At 33.0% G+C, this 22,891-nt stretch overlaps 1 protein-coding gene across 1 annotated transcript; it reads left to right on the top strand.

Annotated features, from left to right (window-relative positions):
* The first annotated feature begins 1,103 nt into the window (after positions 1-1,103).
* Positions 1,104-22,324, top strand: LOC112046293 (rho GTPase-activating protein 8). The gene is made up of 9 exons (XM_024082892.2): positions 1,104-1,334; positions 1,415-1,534; positions 4,143-4,249; positions 10,135-10,292; positions 10,643-10,960; positions 12,082-12,332; positions 12,860-13,060; positions 13,906-14,012; positions 14,988-22,324. The coding sequence occupies exons 1-9, from the start codon at positions 1,277-1,279 to the stop codon at positions 15,156-15,158; spliced, it is 1,491 nt and encodes a 496-aa protein (XP_023938660.1). The 5' UTR covers positions 1,104-1,276; the 3' UTR covers positions 15,159-22,324.
* Positions 22,325-22,891: the final 567 nt, after the last annotated feature.

The following is a 22,891-nucleotide window of genomic DNA, read 5'->3' as shown; positions in this document are numbered from 1 at the left end:
ATTTCTCTGTTCTCTAACTAGGATAGGTTCCACTTGGCGATCAAAATACGTCGAAAATACTTATTTTTAAAGAATATTGTAAAACGGTGATAAACAATAAAAAACTTCTGAATTCTTTGTGGTCCCTTCTTAGATCAAAGTTCGTTTGAAACCCTAGAAACTTTAATTTTAAGTTTTCGACATTACATAACACCACAATATTATCATATCCTGAAGTTTTAAAAGTGCTTGTAAACTAAGCCTACTTGTAATAATTGAATTATAACTTAGGCTTTTTTTACTTTATTACTACGAGATGACACTTTTTCAAGTTGGTTAATAAAAACAAATGATTTATCGTTTTATTTATATTTCAATATTAAATATTAAATTTCTATACAAGCATAAGACGCCAATTTTCTTAAATAATATTAAATGATGCGACGCATTGTGACGTACTGACTCGAGAATGTATTCGTTTTTGAATTAGTATCTGGAATGGCTGCATCACTGCCATGTTCTGTGCATTCTATTGACTCTATCTACCTATTATTCTTTAACCAGTGGGTGTGATAAATGTGTTCCTGGACAAGACATATTTTATTACTATTCACTAATTCACTATATGCTACCCGCCAACAAGATAATGGGAAGAAAACTGAAATCTAAATAGTTTTCTGAACGGGATTTTCGATAGGTACGAAGTCCATCCGATATGTGATAAATAAAATAAACATCAACATTAAAAAAATATTTATTTTTTAAATCAGCAGCATAACGGTCAAATTAAAACTCGTGAAATAATCAAATTCTATTTAAAAAGGAACATAAAAGCACGAATTGCACGTAAACCTTTGAATTTAGTCAAGAAGTCTAATAAATTTCCTGGTTGTTTTCTATGGGATTTGTTAGTGCAAGCAACAACTGCACTGCACACTTCATCATTGTTAAATCTAATTTACAAACCACAGGTCCTCTACTATCTACATATATTGTCAAAGGATTCCAATCAAAAGTTTCAGCGTGATGCCCGGTCAACAAAAAACACAGACGGACAGACAGACAAAAAATATATAATTGTTCTGAGTACATCGACTTTAAGTCTGTAGAATCTGTGACTTTATTTTCTGTCATTCATGTGCAAAAGTCTGTGGGTGTAAAATTTTAAAAGGATCTTTGATTATTTTTGACATCCGTAGGATTTCCTTCAATTTCCTTCACAGTTCACACATCACAAATAGTAAACTGTGATAAATTACTACCTGGAAAAAGGAAAGCCTGCGCCTATTTATTGAAAATGGATGGCATGGAATCAGAATATCAACCGAAACCAAGTCCTATTAGGGCTTTTCAAGGTATGTAAATCAATCGATTGATTAAATGAAACTCTATGTACTTATTTGTTAAGTGTTTTTTGTTTGTTTCTTTATCATAGTTCTCCACGCAAGTTCCACAGAGGCAGAAGATGCAAACACAAGCCTCTCTGAATACCATGACTACGAACCGAGGTTGGAGTTCGACGACTCTGAATTAATGGCTCCTTCTGCCTATCTTCGTAAGTTTGTTATTCTGGTTTAAGATCTTTATTTTTTCAAAAGAATTACATTAAATTCGCTTGTATGAGAAATACAATTAACTCACTAAGGTAATTCACGTGTGTACATACTAATTAGACTTAACAAAAAATCTAAATAAATAATTGCTAAAAAATGCGGGTAGTTTTTAAATTACATGTTTGTTACGTAGAATACTCGACTAGTTTTAATAAAACAAAGATTAGAGCTTACTGAATGCGGCATGTGTTACAATGACTTATCAACTAATAGATGCACATGCATATATACAGTGTCAGACCACTGAATAAAATATGTTGTATGTAAAACCAACAATTATTGATTTATTATGTATATAGTATATTATAGTTATCAACCCATATTCGGCTCACTGCTGAGTTTGAGTCACCTCTCAGAATGAGGGGTTATGCCAATAGTCCACCACACTGGCCCAATTGGTAGACTTCGCACACGCAGAGAATTAAGAAAATTCTCTGGCAGAATGTTCTTTACAATGTTTTCCTTCACCATTCGAGACACGTGATATTTAATTTATTAAAATGCACACAACTGAAAAGTTGGAAGTGCATGTAGTGCATCCGAACCAGATACAAAACCCACTTATTATGTATGCAATTTATTAAAGATATATGTTATTAAATGCCTGATGTGCCTATGTCAATGGGCTTCTGGTTGTTTAATATATTTATTCAAACAGGTCTTGAACACATTTAAGTGACTTTGCAATTATCACATCTTCAGACAATTTATTCCATAGATTAATTACTGAGGAAAAGTTTGTAAGTTATATGTGACAGTTTCATATAAAATATTGTCATTTATTTAAAAGTGAAATAATATATAAAAACAGATGCAGGCAAAAATAGTAATAAAATTACTGAATCTCTAAAAAATATTATTTATTATTTCAAACATTTTAATACTAGGAATAGCCCAGTGAATAGGACCTCTGCCTCCGATAACGGAGGGCGTGCATTCGTATCCGGTCCGGGGCATGCAACTTTTCAGTTGTGTGTATTTTAAGAAAACCAGAGAATTTCCTCAATTCTCTGTGTGTGTGAAGTCTGCCAATCTGCGTTAGGCCAGCGTGTTTTATTTATACTATTGGCCTAACCCCTCTCATTCTGAGAGGAGACTCTAGTTCAGCAGTGAGCCGAATATGGGTTGATAATGATGATGATGAATACTAGGAAGCAATTGTTATTTAGTTTACTACATGACCGACCATTATCATGACAGTGACTCTTACAATATTTCACATGTTTTCATAGGAATATTTTAAGTTTCTATAAATGTGTTACTTGTTATACCCTTATATAATACTAGCGGACGCCTGCGACTTCTTCTGTGTGGAATTCAGCTATTCACAAAATCCGCGGGAGCCCAAGAAATTTTAGGGATAAAAATGTATTAATCCAGAGTAAATTCTATTTCCATTCTAAATTTGAACCAAAGTGCTTCAGTAGTAGCAGCTTAAAGAGTAACAAACATACCAAGAGAATCTTCAAATTAAAAACGCGAAAGTTTGTATAACCATAGTTTAGGAGTTTTAACCAAGGGAGGGGGAGGTCGATGTACTCAAAATCCTACGGGAACGGAAAACACGCGGATGAAACCGCGCAGCATCAGCGCGCAGCATATCTATACTAATATTATAAAGAGGAAAAATTTGTTCGTATGTTTGTTTGTAATGAATAGGCTCAAAAACTAATGAACCAATTTTAAAATTTCTTTCACCCTTCGAAAGCTACATTATCCACAAGTAACATCGGCTAAATTTTATTTTGGAAAAAAATTGGGTTCCGTAAGATAATTGGGTTTTTTGGACACAAGGTGTAAAAAAACAACTAGAAAAGTTACTTATTTTGCGTATGCTGCCTAAACTATAAAATATAGAACCATAATACATTCTAATTAATTGTAGATCGTATAAATATCTACAAAAAACCCGTGACACACTATCTATGTTGAGTAAGGCACAACAACCATCTTTTTTTTTAATTTTTTTAATTTTGTTTGACTAAATTTAAACGTATTTATTTTATTCATGCTATTAATCCTTATCAAAATAAAATTTAATCACTAAGTACACTTTATGTAGATAATATTTGATAATTATTAAAATTGGACGTTTGGTTTTGAAGTAATGGCAAAATTAAAATATTACAATTTCTGCTGCACGGCCCGTTGCGAAGTGGGCGTCACCAAGGCGGGGGTGCGTAAGGTTAAGAAACGTTTCGTGGTACTTTCGAATCGTCTTAGGGTAGGGGTAGGGTAGGGATAAGGTAGGGATAGGGTAGGGGCAGGGGTAGGGTAGGGATAAGATAGGGGTAGTTGATAGTTTACATTGAGTTTCACGCGGACAAAGTTGCGGGCGTCCGCTAGTTATATATAAAACTTACGAAAATATAAACAGAAGGGGCGAGGGGGTCAAAGTGTACTTCAATTTTCACACGGACGAAGTCGTGGGGATCTGCTGGTAGTGTATATGTAAATAAATGAGAAACACTTAAAATTAATTAAAACGAAAAAAAAACAGATTAAAGAAGTTGAAAATTAATTAAATTCTTATTTCTTTTGTCTTTCCAGATTTTCCGGCTGATGCTGAAGAAGCTTTTAAACGATCAGTCAGTGATGGCACTATTGAAGAGAACTTTGAGGATGCACTTGCTGGAGCTCCAGAAGTGTATGCTGAGGTATAAAGAAGTATTTTTTTTTGTGAACTAGCTTTTAGCTTATCTTTTGTTATATTTCATATTGTCATCATACTCATCAATGTCACAGCTTGATATAAGTAACTAGTTGACCTGATGGACTACATATCACTTATAATATATTTACAAATATATATATTTATTTCGTTAAAACCCATAGACCTCTCATAATAAAAGGATGCACAATCATGTAGAAAATGTCACTTAAAAACTGGCCGATTTTGCTTTGGCAGTTTTAGAATTATTGGTAAAGAAAATTATACCTAAAGGCCTTCAAATATAGTACAATATTAAATTAAATCCCAAATTCGGAGCAAATTCAACCTTAATGATTGAGTTTAAGGTTGAATTTGCATATGCAACTACTTAAATTGAGTGCCAAGATTTGAATTGTGTTTGGCACTCATTGAGTGGAGACGTTTTTTGATCGCTGATTGTGCATCCAATTTTTAATAGGAGATCGATGGTACCACTAGTATTTTAGCAAACGAAGCAAACTAAAATGAAATTCGAATTGATCTTACCGTTTTTTTTAAAGGATATTTGGCATATCTTTTAAATATGACCAATATTCCTCTTCTCCTCCAACTAGTCGGAAAAGACTGTATTAGGAGTGGGTACGACAATAGATCAAAAGGGCGGGGATCGAACCATCACCCCTCCGTGATGGGTCCGACCGCTGTAAGCGTTGAGCTATTGAGGTTTAAGCGAGACAGCAGGCTTAATCACTATCTTTGAGGCTCATCTTTGACATATGCTATGACGTTGACTTGTAAAAAAAATTAAAATTGTAATTCTATGTAAAATGTCATCCTATGCTTACTGATGAATATCACACAGTAGGTAAATGACATTTTGTCAATTGATTTGATGTTTATTTTAATAGCTTAATAATAAAGACCAAAATAGTGAATAAGCCAGCTGAAAAAACAATCACACCCATATTTAGTGACATTTTAACCAATTTCAAAATATAGTGGAGTGCTATTAGACTAAAAAATGGTAAAACCATAATCCGCAGCCAGTCAATGAATCTTTATATAAACTTTGGAAATGTATTTTTAATAGTGTATAGAAAAATGTTAAAAAAAATCGTCTGGACACTCCAGTGATAGCAATCTATTAATAGGAAACTTCTCATTGGCTATTGCTAAGGGACCATGGGGAATATACCTACAAATCTTGCATATTTAGTGATGTGTTTGTTTTTGAAAGCATTGACATATGCCTTACTGCACCAGTAATACATATAGAATGAGAGCCTGCGAAAGCCAGATTCACCTTTTTAACCGACTTCAATAAAAAGGAGGAGCTTCTCAGTTATATGTCTATGTTTTTTTTTATTCTTTAAAACTCGCCTATGACTACAATCTCACCAGATGGTAAGTCAAATAAGAATTAAGTGGACCAACTTGTTAGGAGGAGGATGAAAATCCACACCCCTTAAGGCAAAGACGTACCTCCAAGCGATTTAGCGTTCCGGTACGATGTCGTGTAGATCTGAAATGGGCGTGGATTTTCATTCTACGCTTAACAAGTTAGCCCGCTTTCATCTTAGATTGCGTCATCACTTGCCATCAGGTGAGATTGTAGTTAAGGGCTAACTTGTAAAGAATAAAAAAAATGATGCATACATTAAAAAGATATTTGAATGACGTAATAGTTGACTGTTTATCACATGAATGTGTGTGAGTTAACGCTTAAAAGGGCTACAACCCCAAGAACAGTTTGAAAAAATAAAGAGAAGGATTTTATAGTCGTTTTAAAATAATTATCTTTTTTTACTCTGCTTCAATTTATAATTGATATACACGTAGTTGTAATAAAATAATCCATTGTTTAACTATTTTTTCAAGTAGTCTTCAACAATGGCCATTTCCAGGTTTAATTTGATCGACCTCTTTTATGTCAGAAACTCCTCATTCTAGCTAAATTAACTGCTGGGTAACCTTCACAATTTCTAGTTTTCATTGTCCTAAGGTTCGAGTGGTCGATGAAATTTGCTTTACTTTCTCTCAAAAAATTCTTAGTAAGTGGGAAGTTGTGGGTGTAAGCCCCAAATCCCCTCTCCTATAAGAAAGAAGGCCTAGGCCCCTGTAGCGCTAACATGCGATCAAAGAGATAATCTCGTGAACAGAAATTCAACTAATGGCGGCGCAATCGGCAATACCGCTATCTCATTGCGTTGGTACGAAAGAGATAGGACTGGGACAATTGTGACGCCATTGGACGAAATTTTGTCTATATTTCTCGCGTGTTAGTGGGACAATTAAATAGGTCGGTAATTATTATGATAAATAATTACAGAATTCTTCATACGCAACGTAAGATCAATAGGCTAGTTAACACTTTTTTTAAGTGGTCTTAAATTGTTCTTTATCGTTCTGCTAGATTGAAAAAAAAATGTATAATTTTAATTTTTAAATATTTTTTTGCCAATACCTTTCGCCTGTCGGTTATTATGGTGGCTTATTTCAACTGTTTCATGACGTCACGTTAACAAATCCTTTACAAACGGAGCGTTTGACAAAAACATTAATTAACAATTTAGTTTGACGTTTAGTACATCAAATAACATTGTGAATTCACAAAATGGGCAACAGCATTTTTGTCGTTGGAAAATTTTAATAGATACATAATTTTTAAATTAAGTTTTGTAAGAAATTCTTAACTTTTATTAATTAATATCGATATATTTCAGACCCTTATTTCATTTACTACACGAAATTAATATTGTTCATATTAAATTAATATTGTGTCAACAACTCTACACTCGCATTGGACGCGACGGCAACACGCGATCTTTCATCCGTACGATCGTTAGGCAGTTATAACTCCTGGCGAAAGAGCATCTTTAGATAGGACCAAGCGCAAGAATGGCTTATAAACATCTTGGATTAAAATCTCCGTGTATTTTGTTGCGTTTCATTTTTTTTTTGCGACGCATGTCATGAAGATGTTTTCGTCGTCCTCATGTTTCTTATTGATGTACTTTTATATCCATTATGAAAAAAGCATGGGCAATCCTTCTACAGCACGCCGCTTAAGTGAGTATTTAAGTGTCTCAATTTGCACTTCTGTAGTAGTTTCTTAAATCATATTTAAATGTTCATTGTTTATTGACTATTTGTTTGTATTGTATTAATTAATAAAAGATTTTTTATTTTTCAGTTCTATGACCTTACGGAAGTGGAGTTACCGTTCTTAGTAACGCTCATGGCTCTTGTGACTGCCATACCGTGGACTCCATTGATGGAGTTCTTTAACATCCCTTTTCCAAATTGAGCGGGAATTTCATTCAGTAGAATGATTAAAAATATTTGATTTGCTTCTGCTTATTATGCTATCTAGAAGAAAAAAACAAGTTCATTATATATAATGGGGTGCTATCATTCTATCAATTCATATTGGAGTAACAGTAGTGGGTCTAATCTATCCCTTTGAAGAAGAAACCTACACCTTGCGTTCGGCTTTCAATATATGGCTATAGTTTTGATGGTAACGATGTAAACATTTATGTGCGAATGCTCTTTAAGACGACCTTCGGAAACAACCTGAATACTGATTGAAGAATAGAGCATATAGGTTCTTACCGTCTACCCCATAAAAAAAAATAACATGAAAATTGTACTGTAGCACTTATTATATGTGTGAACGAATAGAAAGTATGCACTGTTTAAATGTAATTTGCATTTGTAATTTGCATTTGTAATTTTAATTATGTTACCTCAAATAAATACTCATGTAGTGATGAAAAAATATTAAAAAATCTTTTAAATATAGTTCTTTTATCTCACGACAACTTTTGGTTGTTTGTTAACGGATGTCCTCATAATTCCTTATACATATCTATCTACATGATATGTATAACCTGAAGGCATGATTATAACTAATATATAATTTAGTCAAATTCACAAACATAAATTCGCTTTCTGTAACCTATATTACCAGTACCAAAAAATGTATTACGTGAGGTAAAAGAGTTTATATTTAAATAGACCCAAAATAATGTGTTCTTTATTTACCTTTCTTTCAAGATTAATTTAGGAATTAGTATGGCTTAGAACTCTTTTGTATTTTATTGTAACTGGAAAAAATATAGTGAAGTAATAAAGTTGATAATTAATATAATAGCTTAGCCACTTATTACGCGATTGATATTTTATACCTATATAAAAATTTTATTTTAGGCATAAAGACTGGCCAAAATAAAAGAACTGAAAGATTAGTTACAACTTCTAAAAATACCAGTGGAATGTCCTATAAAAATATACAGCTCATAAACAAATTTAATTTTTTTTACCTAAAATACCAAGGTTAAAACTAGGGCTCAGCTATTTGATGGTAACTGAAAAACTGTAAAAGGAAGAATCAGTTGACCCACCTTATGTTAAAAACTACCATCGCCTGTAGGAGACACCATGTTGTTAAATATTTACTAATATTATAAACGCGAAAGTAAGTCTGTCTGTCTGTTACCTTTTCACGGTTTTCTTTGGCTGAACCAATTAAAATGAATTTTGGTATGATGGTAAATGAGTTTCTGGCGTAGAACATAGGCTACTTTTGTCCCTAAAATAAGAATAGAAGGGGTGAAATACAGGTTGAAAGTTTGTATGGACAGCCCTTAATTTTTAAAGTTACAGTTGTAAAAAAATGTGCATAAAAATGAAAAAATACGAAATGTAATGTGATTTTTGAAGTATTAAATATATATATTATATATTTAAATATATGAACAAAATTAAACATTAATACATAATTTTCGCATTTGTGTAGTATATTTAATGAAAAGATAAAGAAAAGGCATACCTAAATAAACTCAGCCATTAGTATTTGCCAGCTTTCGCTGTCTCAATATCAAAATTAACGTATCTAGTAAAATCAATTCGTTGACCTTTCATTTATAGTTAGCGTAATAATTTCATTATAAATGTCAAGGTAATACCATAATTTTCACATCTATTCTTGGATAATAGTTCAATTTGAAGCATAAGCTGTAGTTTTAATATTTAATTGTGATATTTGAAATCGGCGCATTAAAAATGGGAACCTACGTCATCACTTGCTATCGGTGGACCGGTAATCAATATTGCAATCTAGGTCTCGAGCCCTGTCAAAACGCATTTAGGTGCCTACCTTTATAGATGCAGGTCCTTGTCGGTCGGGTTAACACTAATAAAATAAGTAATATATTAAGTAATACTGTGATTTATATAATTTATTAGTCGATTCTGGTAAGTAGATAAAAATTGCCGCGCTTTTTTTTCATTGTTCTTTACGTTTATCTTTTCAATGTTTTGTAACAACAAACAGATCACTTGTTTACAAATACTGTTAATGGCGGTGGTGGTCTAAAAATTTAGGATTAGGAACTTGAAATATTAAAAAATACATTATTAATATCACAGATTGATACAAACGTACAGTATGTACTAAATATGATGTAGATGTTTCTTATTAGGGAAAGATTTGACTCGACCTTGCAAAACAAGAGATATTTAAAATATTGATTTTCTAATAGAAGCGTCCTATATGAACGAAAATACATCTATATCTTTTCTCAGAACTATAAACCCAAAATTATTGATAAAAACATACATTTCGGTTTCGTCTCGACCTCCGAAAAGGTCTGAGGCATAATAATTATGTAAGTTAGAATTCGATTAATCATCTTTCCGTCTAGAACTTTCGATTTTATATAAATATATATCTACTGCAACCAAACACTTATATGTATGCAATAGGATTGCAGATGAAATGCAGTCTCATTGTAAAGGCCCGTCCAGTTGTAATGTAAGTTATAATTCAGCACAATCAAGTGAATTACCAGATACAAAATCTATATAACAGTATTATTGTCCTAGATCGCTGATTCGTCGCTGGATTACGACTGTTTCGCCGAACTTGCAGAGACGGGCTTTGTCGAAGTTGTGGGCGATGATCAAGTTGGCCGTCGCATAATCATAATATCGGCTTGTCATATGCCCTCTAGTAAAGATGTGCATCCGGATAGATTGTTGAGGTAAATATTATTCTTTTTACTGACATGTATATTGCAGCCAATATATCTTATGGACCCTGGACACGACGATAAACTGGAAAGCGGAAAAGAAAATAAGTTGCCGCGACTTGCTCTGCCCTTAGACCTCCCTAATCCGACCCTGTCGCAGATTCCGTTCTTAGCGGACATTTACTAACTATTAACCACCGCCCTGCCAAGTTTCATCTTTGCACGTCTAGCAGTTTTCGATATTTATTGACGGAGTGACCCATCCATTAGTTATTTATTTAATACGTCGACTTCTTTTCTTTCTTCTTCAAAAACAAATAGTTGTTATATATGTTAATATGTAAATAATTTAATTGTTGCAGATACCTAACATTTACTCTTGATAAATATGTAGAGCAAGACTACAGTGTTGTCTATTTACACTATGGGCTAACGAGCAAAAACAAACCTTCTCTGTCGTGGCTGTGGAAAGCTTATAAAGCTTTTGACAGGAAATATAAAAAGAATCTTAAGGCACTTTACTTGGTGCACCCAACTAACTTGATTCGGATTGTATGGCAGATGCTCAGGCCAGCCATAAGTGTAAAGTTCGGAAAGAAAGTAATGTACGTTAATTACTTACACGAACTACAGCAGCATTTGGATCTTGATAAACTGTGCATTCCTGGTGAAGTTCTAGAGTGAGTATGTTATGGATTTAGATTTGACTTTAATATATAAGAGATTTTATACTAAACTATATAAGAGGAAGTCTAAAAGTGCGCCAGTAACAGATAAATTGAGTAGTGGAAGGTTAGCTAGGTATGTATTGCGTAGGAAGGAAAGTCATATTACTAGAAAAATGTTGAATGTGCAAGTGGAAGGACATAAGAGGAGAGGAAGGACAAAGAAGAGATGGCTGGAGGGTGTGAAAGAGGACATGTGTGTAAAGGGAGTGGATGAGGAGTTGACCAGTAATAGAGACGAATGGAAAAGATTGACATATTTTCCGACCCCACTTAAGTGGGATAAGGGAAAGTAGGTGATGATACTAAACCAGCAGACTCAATTCGTCAGGAAGTCAAATGCGGATACTAAGATAGCAATAGCTGAGAAGATGGTAGCATTTAGAGACTGACATTCAACTTGAATGTATTTTACGAAAACTCCCAAGATAATATATTAATTTCAAGTTTATGTGGTAAAGGGCTGCCATGATTAAGAAATTAAAAATAAATACTATTCTGATAAATAGCTTTAAATTATCACATCACTAAAACAAAATATAAGATAAAATAGTCTGGAGTTGACCATGAAACCAATAAAACCATGGATTTTTCGGGATGAAAAGTATCCTAAGTGTGCATCCAGGTTATATTTTATATCTGTTTCAAATTTCGGCCAAATCAGTTTAGTAGTAGCGTGTAGGAGTAACAAACATAAACACACGAAACTTTCGCCGTCGTAAAGTGTGATTATATGAACATTGACACATATTGATGATCTCTCTCTTTGTTTCATCATCATTATGAACCCATATTCGGCTCACTGCTTGAGTCTGGTTTGAGTCTCCTCTCAGAATGAGAGGGGTTAGGTCAATAGTACACCACACTGGACCAATGCGGATTGGCAGACTTCACACCGCAGATTATTAAGCAAATTCTGAGGTATGCAGGTTTTCTCACGATGGTTTCCCTTCACCGTTTGAGTCACGTGATATTTAGTTTCTTAAAATGCACATAACTGAAAAGTTGGAGGTGCATGCGCCGGAATCGGAGGCAGAGGTCATATCCACTGGATTATCACGGCTCTCTTTGTTTAGGTACGACAAATTGCTGTTGTCTAAAAACCCGAAAGCTGCTCAATTAGCCAAAAAGATGGCGGCACTATCAGTCACCCCGCCGGAGGATAACGATGACAAGAATGTTGCGACGCCGCCGGAGAGTCTTTCGCCGCCGGCCACACAACAGTTTGGTGTCTCGCTGCAATTCATCAAAGCGAACAATGTCAACATGATCGACTCTGTGCCGCCTGTGGTCAGGCTGTGTGTCGATTACCTGTCACAGCCTGAAGGTAAGTTTGAGAAACACATTTTCATCATTCATTCACGTCGATCACCTATTACAAAGTGGATGCACAATCAGCGACCAAAAAACGTCCCCACTCAATGAGTGCCAATTACAACTTCTTGGCACTCAATTCAAGTAGTCGCATTTACAAATTCAACCTTAAACTCAATACTTAAGGTTGAATTTGCTCTGATTTTAGGACTATTGAATATTGGACTATATTTAAAGGCCTTTAGGTATAATTTCTTTACCAATAATTTTAAAACTGTCAAAGCTAAATTGGTCAGTTTTTAAGTGAAATTTTCTACATGATTGTATCCATCGGACTATCACGGCTCATTTAATTATAATAACAAGTAATTCAACTGATTAGGCAAATAAAGATTTCTTTGAATATTATTCTCATGAGTTCGCCTTAATTGTCCCAATTTATGGCCAATTTTTAGCTCTGTATGATTTGTATAATTTGGGCCCGAGTTTGTATGGAAATTAGGTTTCTCCTTTACTAAAACTCATTGTTGTCATTGGCAGCATTGGAAACTGAGGGGATATTCCGGAGGTCTGCCAACATTACGGTGATCAAGGAGTTGCAGCGCGCTTGCAACAGAGGCGAGCCGATATCGTTCAGGAACGACCCGCACAATGCCGCCGTGCTCATGAAGACCTTCCTCAGGGACTTGGAGGAACCCCTGCTGACCTTCGAACTGTTCGAAGACATATTAAAGTTTCAGAGTAAGTTTCGAAAGCTACTTTTATTCATATACTATCAGAACCTCGTAGTTACGTAGTTTCCACTGCCGTGACAATACGGGGATTAAATATAGTCTATGTTACACCCTGATAATGTAGTTTTCTATCGGTGAAAAATTTTTTGAAATTGTTCTAGTAGTTTTACCACTTTAATCCAGCCCTCATAGTAGTATCGCTGTAAAAATGGAGTAACTTCTCTCGTTTTCCCAACATTTCCCTTCACTGCTCTGCTCCTATTGATCATAGTGTGATGAAAAGTATACTATAACCTGCCCAGCAGTACGAAGAATAATTGTATCAAGTTTCGTTAAAATCCGTCGAGTAGTTTTTGTTTCTATAACGAACATAAAGAAATTTTACTGATTGCATTTTTGGCATCAGTATCGATCTCTAATCACCCCCAGATAGTTATTTTGGAAATATATTTCATGTACAGAATTGACCTGAAGGAGCAGAACAGTAAAAGGGAAATGTTGGGAAAAACGGGAGAAGTTACTCCATTTTTACAGCGATACTACTGTAAGGGCTGGATTAAAGCGGTCTAAGGGCGGACGAAGTCGCGGGCGTCCGCTAGTTTAGTAAAATAATGTTTAAAAATAAATAAATACCTGCCAAGTGTAAGTCACGCCAAGCACTTGCGCTGTTTAGGGTTACGCAGTTGTATCTCACCAGTGATTTTAGTGGTTTTTGCTTGATTGACTACAAATCTTTCATGTCTATAGATATATAGGTATAGTCAGATAAAAAAATTGTTTATAGGTAAATCCAGATAAATTTGTCTTGGTTATGGTCATATAAAATGTCTTATAAGTATAACTTTATTGCAGGCTGGCCGCACTCTGATAAGTTTCAAAAGGTCAAGTTACTTATCTTAGAGAGATTGCCACTTGACAATTATAAATTGCTGAAATACATCTTTAAATTCCTTCACAAGGTAGGTATATTTTTAAACATAATAAAAATGTTTTAAATATTTACATATATCATCTGCGGCTCTCATTTCTGAACCAAAGTCGGTACATAGCTCAACGAGTCGCGAAGCTGAGGTAGCAATGGGCGGGGCACAATACGAAAAGCAGATGGACGTTGGTGTCCCAAGGTGCTGGAATGGAGACCCCGCACTAGAAAGCGCAGTGTTGGTCGACCCCCCACCAGGTGGACTGACGACATCAAGCGAGTCGCAGGGATTCGCTGGATGCAGGTGGCTCAGTGTCGTGATGTTGGAAGTCCCTACAAAAGGCCTATGTCCTACAGTGGACGTCCATCGGCTGATATGATGATGATGATGATAAAATTTGCAGACGCCGCGCTGTGCGGTTCCATCCTGTAGTTCCTCTTCCCTTCGGATTACATGGCTAAAATATAGCCTATGACACTAACAAATAAAGTGGTTTTCTATTGGTAAAAGAACTTTTAAAATCGGTTTAGTATAGCTCCAGATATTAGACCCTACAGCCTCACAAACTCATATTTTTTACCTCTTTGTATATATTTTTATTAATATAAGTATAGCCCAATAAAAATAATATCACCAAATGATTCATTTGTTATATCATCATCATCATTATCAACCCATATTCGGCACACTGCTGAGCTCGAGCCTCTCAGAATGAGAGGGGTTAGGCCAATAGTCCACTACGCTCGCCCAATGCGGATTAGCAGACTTCATACACGCAGAGAATTAAGAAAATTCTCTGGTATGCAGGTTTCCTCACGATGTTTTCCTTCACCGTTTGAGACACGTGATATTTAATTTCTTAAAACGCACACAACTGAAAAGTAAGAGGTGCATGCTCCGGGCCGGATTCGAACCCACACCCTCCGGAGTCGGAGGCGATGTCATATCCACTGGGATATCACAGCTCCTATTTTTTTATTTGTTATATGTATATTGTAAATTTCTCAACAGGTTCAAGACAGGAGTTGCATCAATAAAATGACAGTAAGCAATTTGGCTGTGGTCTTCGGACCAAACCTGGCCTGGCCCGCAGTGGGTCAAATGACACTGCAAATGATATCTCCAATCAACGCTTTTACAGATTTCATTCTTGAAAATCAGAAGACCATTTTTTTCTTGTAAACATTCCATCAAGAATCAACATAATATGATTCTAGCAAAAATACAAATATTATAAAACGGGGATAGCTAACATGTGGCGATATTTTCCTGATATTTCCAGTTTCATTCATACGTAATAGCACAGAATAAAGATGATCCAGAATGAGTCTTTACAAGCAGCGTAGTAAAGCCGGTGAAACCGGTGCTTGACATCCGCATATACAAACTTTTCATAATCTGTATTTCAAAATTTAACATTAACAACAAATACGTAAATTACGAGTAATGTAATAATCAATAATTACCAATAAAAAAAACCCTTGCATATTTCTATAGTTTTTTTAGTGAAAAAGTTTTAAAATATTTAAAAACATAAGACGCCATTTTTCTTGAAAGATATTGAAAATTACTGATGCGACGCTTCGTGTCGTACTGTATTCGTTTTTGAATTTTGTATTTGGAGCGGCTACGACACCGTCGTGTTCCGTGCGCTCTATCCACCTATTATTCTTTAATCTGTGCGTAATAGTAACTCAATGCCCACTGTCAGATACTTTCTAACTTTCTATAACGGCTTATAGTTGAATATTTTATTCTTACTTTATTTTACCGATCTGCTCTGTGTCTATCAAGTATCTATCTATCAAGTAGTGTAGTTTTTTTTAATTTGGCGTGCGATTTCAGTCTCTACTTTCATTAGACAAACTACATATTATTATAATATCATAGACTATTCTATATTGACCATAGTTACATTATTGCCATAAGGTTTGCTATCCTTGTTCTTTGTGAATGGATTTGTTACAAATTATACTTCGAAGGAGTTGAATGCCAAATACAAATTACGAAATGTTTACCTGAGAGATTAAGTGCAAATATATAATAAATGTTCGTTTTGTTTTTAGTTTATAATAATTAATTATTACTTACACTAACTATACTACGAGTACACAAACATACGAATCAATATGATTACTTAGTATCTGTCGAAGCAACAATTCTTCACTACACGAGACTTGATAACTTTGAATGTTAAATGTTATATTGATGTTTATTGGTGTCTAAGTGTCAATTAATCTTAAGCTTATTGTCTATTGAACGATTTGTCTATTGATGTTATATGTATACAGGATGTTTTATGTGGTAATTTACAAAATTTTGTGATTAAAAAGCTACTCAATCGTTAGAATTTGGTGGAAATTTTTACATGATTTTGCATCAAAGTTTACACAGGTGTTGATACTGCAAAATACTGGAAGATTTGGTAAAATAACAAAGAAAATGTAATTTTTATATGTGATTTATAAAACATCCTGTATGTTTAGCATTATTTATTAGATGTTTAGAGTTTAAAAAATGTTGATGTTTTATGTAATGTAGTTGTATAGGTATATATGTATAATATATATGTATTTTTTCTAAAATATATTTTGCAAACCCTAACAATGTATATAATATATTCGTGGATACTTCGAATACTATGAATGTAAGAAATATTTGTGTAAATGTTTGGGAAACTTCCATTTTCGCAAGTAAATAATAATATTGATATTGATGAGGAAAGTCTTTTCATTTAGAGAATTTTTGTGACCATAAAGTTAGAAATGATGCAACATCGGAATGCGGCCTAAGTATTGACCACATTTTGTTGACTTATTAATGAACATTGTTTTGTAATTAAAATATAAACACTTTTATTTTTATTCTATATACTCAATAATAAATTTAAGGGACAGTCAGACAGACTTACAATTTAATTTTACATCTTAATTAAAATTAAAGATTTGGTGTCATGGATAACTTATTTTTCCTATTTTTATCAGAATTTTAAATCTTGCAAAACTGACAACAAGCGAATTAATCGTACAAGATGCAAAAATAGGAAACAACGAAAGCATCGAAATTATATCCAGATGAATACAGACAGTACTTTCCCTTACATTTGAAAGTATAAAAAACATTGTGTAATCTATAAAAATTTATTAGTACAGGAGAGAAATTGTTCAATAAAAGCATATTCCGGCCCAAATCTTCTGATTATATTATCTCTCTCTCTCTTATTGATTATCTTATTAGCTCTCTGTAGGTATAATAAATATATTTCATATCATTAACGTAAGGAAGTGATACAAGAATTCTCGTTTTTTTTTAAAAAGCTTGGGCCGATTGTATTGTACATAACACGAAATTAAAGCAAATGTGCTTTCTAGGCCGAGCAAATAAAAAAAATATATCACAAAATGAAATATAAGTTCTCTCAAATTTTATAAAATATTATTATAAAAATTAAACTGCAGATCTTGGAATGTACCTAAATATATTTCGTTTACATTATGTTTAGCTTTATTATAGGTGTTAATATTATTTAATACATACCTGTATTGTAATTAAATTACAAGTACCTAATTATTCTAAATTAGAATTATAAATAGTAATTGTTTATGAAAGTTCGTAAAACAATTTACATTTGTGGGTGTACCACTTATTAACTTGGGACCGACGAAAATTCATACAATGATAATAATTATAATGGTTCGTTGAAAATATAATTTAAATTGAAACCTTCTTTGGCCATTTTCATATTGTGCTGTTTTACTTACTAGTAATAAACAATTTTATAGTAGGTGTAATTTAAATTGATAAGAAAAATTTTAATATCTCGATGTTAATAAAAATAGAATAATGTTGAAACACTTGTAACATCCCTTTTGATGATACTATTTCTAAAGTGTGTCCCGGAGTATGTAAACCTTCTACTAAATACATAAATTTACATAATTTCCTCCGATTTACATAAAATCGGGCCCACCTGCATGAATAATTTTAGCTATGCGGACGATATGGTTCTTCTCAGTCCCTCAATCAGTGGACTTCGTAAACTAGTTGCAATCTGCGAACGTTACGCCTTAGATCATGGCTTAAAATATAACGTCAAGAAAACAGTTACGATGGTGTTCCGTGCAGGCAGAGGTCCAGAGAGGATCCCTGGGGTGTTCCTTGAAGGAAATTTACTTGAAAGGGTTGAGCGGTTCAGATATCTCGGACACGTTGTGACTGAGGATCTCAATGACAATGAAGATATAGAGAGGGAGCGACGTGCTCTGTCTGTCAGATGCAACATGCTCGCACGTCGGTTTGCAAAGTGCAGCGAACAGGTCAAAGTGACATTGTTTAGAGCATACTGTCTATGCTTCTACTCATGTCAACTTTGGACCAAGTACACCAGACGCGCAATCAACAACATCAGGGTACAATACAATGATGCGTATCGTATCCTGATGAAGTTGCCGCGGTACTGCAGCGCGTCGGGCATGTTCGCGATGGCCAGAGTACCGGACTTCTTCGCGATCATCCGATCGCGAATCGCAAATTTTTGGTACCGTTTGCGATCCTCAAAAAATGAGATTCTCACCACGCTGGCTGAGTGTCTGGACTGCTCAATCTATAAACATTGGCTTTCAGTGCACCAAGAGCCTAATAGAAAGTAGCAGAACATACGAATATGTACCTATACTAGTTAGACAATTAAATTAGTGTAATGTCAATTTTAATTACTATTTTTGCTATTTTTGTATTGTTAATATTATTGTTTGTTTTACACTGGGTTTTTACCTTTAAATAAACTATTATTATTATTATTATTATTAAAAGCCTCCCAAACCAAGTGGCACGTCGATTCTCTTTTTACGATCGCAAACGCTTCTAAAACTAAAAAGATGTAAGGCAAATGTCATTCCCATGATGGGCCGTTGCTCGTGTTTCAAAAATATTTACATGTATACCAAATATAACCAAGAGTCGATTTATGTCATTTAGATGTAATATATTAACAAATAGATTAGGTGAACTATTCAAATGATTACATACTTTTGGTGAATTTAATTTATTCTATATGCAATTTTCAATATAAAATTAATGAATTATATAATTTCCTAAATGCGATTTTTTCTGTTGTATATAGATATTGAAATAATTGAAAATACACGTTTTAAAGTGATATATGCTTCTACTAATATGGACGGTGCATCCAAACATATAATATGTACGTATAGGTCTAATATTTAAAACTAGCGGACGCCCGCGACTTCGTCCGCCTTTAGATCTCTTTAATCCGGCTCTTACAGTAGTATCACTGTAAAAATGTAGTAACTTCTCCCGTTTTCCCAACATTTTCCTTCACTGCTCTGCTCTTATTGATCATAGCGTGATGAAAAGTATACTATAACCTGCCCAGGAGTATGAAGAATAATTGTACCAAGTTTCGTTAAAATCTGTCGAGTAGGTTTTATTTCTATAACGACATTTTTATTTTTATATACAGACAGACAGACAAAAATTTTATATAGATAGTTATCTTGGAAATGTGTTTCATGTACAGAATTGACCTCCCTACAGATTTATTATAAGTATAGATATACAATCCGTGTCATTTTAATTAAAAACAAAATATTTCCTTTTGATTCTTAATTGAATTATTTTCCTTATCTATTCCTTTTACATTCCAGTATATAAAAAGCTTTATTTGGGTAATACCTACAACGTAATGCGCCTAACGATAGCTATTTGTTTGCGTAAATATCTAAAAATTAACATTTCTCTTTTTAAAAGGGAAGTTTGTTTTTACAGAGGCTAAATTTAATTCGAGTTTCATAAGTTTTGTTGGATGTATTTTTTGGTTTTTGTGAAATGATGTCATTAATCATATAAATGATCAGATAAACACCAAAAACTCGCCGTTTTTTGATTATTTGTCTTGAAGCATAAATAATTACTATATTATTTACTTATTATATTATGCTTTACTTCACTTATATATACTATCATTTATTTATTTGCCCTTTTTAAAAATTTTTGTGTCATGACTATAATAGTTAGGGATATGTTGCCGTGACAATTTTTTTTAAATGGTGTGTTCGGAAAAGTTGTAGTACGTTATTTTATTCTAACATCAATAGTTTTTGCAGCGCACGCCATGTAAACAATATTTTAGGTTTTTTTTACAACTTGGGTAACATTGGAGTTTTAGAAATAATCCCTAATATTTTTTTATTAAGTTTATGTTAACAATTTTCCTCTTCTTAATGTCAAATATGTCAATTGTTATTTTCAATAGTTTTTGTGATATAAGTAAAAAACCATACCCCTTAACTTTTGCAATTATTGCGAGCCCTTCCATTGTGTCAAAAACTATCTACATGCGATTCCGAATCGAATGACACCTCTAGAAACTTTTTTATAGGAGAAGGAGAAAAAGTTTCGATATAAATAGCTTTTGTGAACTAGACTGATCTTTACTTTCACACTTTACTATAGGACCTATGTACTTTATTGCAATACCATATGTACTATACGAGTACATATAGGTGCCACCTCGCTGAAATAAAAATTTATTCCGCCCAATTTTCTTAATATTATATTTTAGATAGCACATAACATTTTTACAATCTACTTACTCTACATTATAATTACTTTTTGCTTGCATTTATTTATCCTAACATTGTTAGGTTTAATAATAATGTATTATAAGTTTTAAATCAAGTAATAAATATTAATTTCGAAATATTCAAAGTATAATAAATATATATTCGAAAATTAAAGACAGATAAAGTTGACCATTAATTTGTCTTGTTCACAAAATTATAAAGTTTCATGAATTATTTGAATATTAAGATTTTATTTATTTGAACAGACTATTCTTCAGACGTCCACACCTATGTAAATCTAGCTAAATATTATTAATATAATAAATAAATGAACACATATACCTACTTACTTGTATATTATCAGTTACACAATATTTACTAACAATCTGTTACTACCATCATAATAAAGTTTAGTTTAATATTTAAAGTTTATATATAGTCTAACCTATTTACCCAATACTTATTATAAATATGTATTAAACACATGTAGTATCATATATTTAATATATTTTATAACGTAAGCAAAATATACTACAATCTTGCAATTAATTTATATAAAAATATCGTAGTATAATATATATTAATTATTATGAAAAGGTGCTTCAGAAATTAGGAAAAAAACTACTTTTAATCTTGTCTGAATCTATAATATACAACATTAAATTTTCCACTTTTTTAAAGAAAAAGTAATGGTTAAGGTAAAACGCAGATGACCTTGACTAAAATAAAATATTTATATTTCATTATTATTATTATTAAAATATAATTCATATACTATACTAATATTAAATGAAATAGTATATCCTACAAGGGACGTAATTCAAATAGGTGATATTTCTTTTTATTTAGTTCGATTACTTTAAAATAGAGTTCAAAAAAGAAGGAAGGTTTGTGTTTGGCTGCATACATTTTCTTTAACAAAGTAAACATATTACAAAATGTTTATTTTAAATTAAATATTATCTGGTATTGCACAATCTAATATTTATTATTTATGTATGTAATGTTTCTAAAATATATAAGATTACTAATTTTATTGTCTATAAATTAGTATGAACTGGAATAATAATAACTTGGCATAATAATACTACGAATTTTCAGATGTTTCATTTTGAATAACCTTGGCATCGGTAAATATAAGTACTTACTCTGGTTTTGTTACTGTACCTATTTGAATCGAAACATTATTTCTGTTCAGCTATCAATCATCAGATATATGTATCTAGGTCAAGTTATTTGCATAAAAAAAAATGTTTGGACAAAGTACATATTACAATGGATTTCAACTTTTAGTAACTTCAAACGTTATTTTTAAGAGATATTTACAGATACATATTTGTGACCTTTCACATATTTTGATAACTTATGACTAGTAGGTACACAACATTGTATGTAACTTTTGCATGTACTCGGATATGTATACAAGTAGCTTATTACCTTTCCTGCTTAGTTTAAATCTTTATTTGGCAAAGTTTAAAGAAAAATTTAAAAGTATTTCTTTAAATTTTAGTTTAGGTAATAATAAAATTAAGCTTCCCCTTGGAGGTGATAAGGCAACAAAAATGTCTGGCTATACTACTCGTATTATGTTATTTACAAATAAATATAAGCTTTTCTATCATTTACGTAATGCTTTTTGATGTAAAAGATTTATCAATAGATTAAGTTGAAAACTTAGAAATAGTGTTATCACCAAGAAGAGAAATAGAGTCACCAGAATTTGGATTGTATGTATTTGTCTTTAAAATAAAGAATAATAAATGTTTTGTTGGTTTCATTTTATGTGATTGAGAATTCTCGTACTACAGTTTTACATTTTTTTTTATATCTTACTCAAAATTATACTGTGCTGTTCTGTGCGATAACTTAGTAAAACAACTTATACCTAAATCATAACTCTTAGATCATCATTATCAACCCATATTTGGCTCACTGCTGAGCTCGAGTCTCCTCAGAATGAGAGAGGTTAAGCCAAATAGTCCACCACGCTGGCCTGATGCGGATTGGCAGACTTCACACACGCAGAGAATTAAGAAAATTCTCTAGTAGACAGGTTTCCTCACGATGTTTTTCCTTCACCGTTTGAGACACGTGATATTTAATTTCTTAAAATTCACACAACCGAAAAGTTGGAGGTGCATGCCCTGGACCGGTTCGTACCTACACCCTCCGGAATCGGAGGCAGAGGTCATTTCCACTGGGCTATCACGGCTCTCGATCTCAGGAATACTGATTAGGTGCTATAATATCATATTATCAGTTATTGAAAATGAGAGAATATGACCCGTACCGACCCGTAGCACAAAACTGGTATCATTCACATCAAAATCG

This window comes from Bicyclus anynana, chromosome Z (genome assembly GCF_947172395.1).
Source record: "Bicyclus anynana chromosome Z, ilBicAnyn1.1, whole genome shotgun sequence".
NCBI lineage: Eukaryota > Metazoa > Arthropoda > Insecta > Lepidoptera > Nymphalidae > Bicyclus > Bicyclus anynana.
This window is presented reverse-complemented; position numbering and strand designations above follow the sequence as displayed.

Excerpts from the sequence above, each read along its gene's own strand:
- LOC112046293 (XM_024082892.2), top strand. The coding sequence starts at position 1,277 with ATGGATGGCATGGAATCAGAATATCAACCGAAACCAAGTCCTATTAGG. Across the intron at positions 4,250-10,134 it reads CTCCAGAAGTGTATGCTGAG|ATCGCTGATTCGTCGCTGGA; the intron begins GTATAAAGAAGT and ends TTATTGTCCTAG. Across the intron at positions 10,961-12,081 it reads ATTCCTGGTGAAGTTCTAGA|GTACGACAAATTGCTGTTGT; the intron begins GTGAGTATGTTA and ends CTCTTTGTTTAG.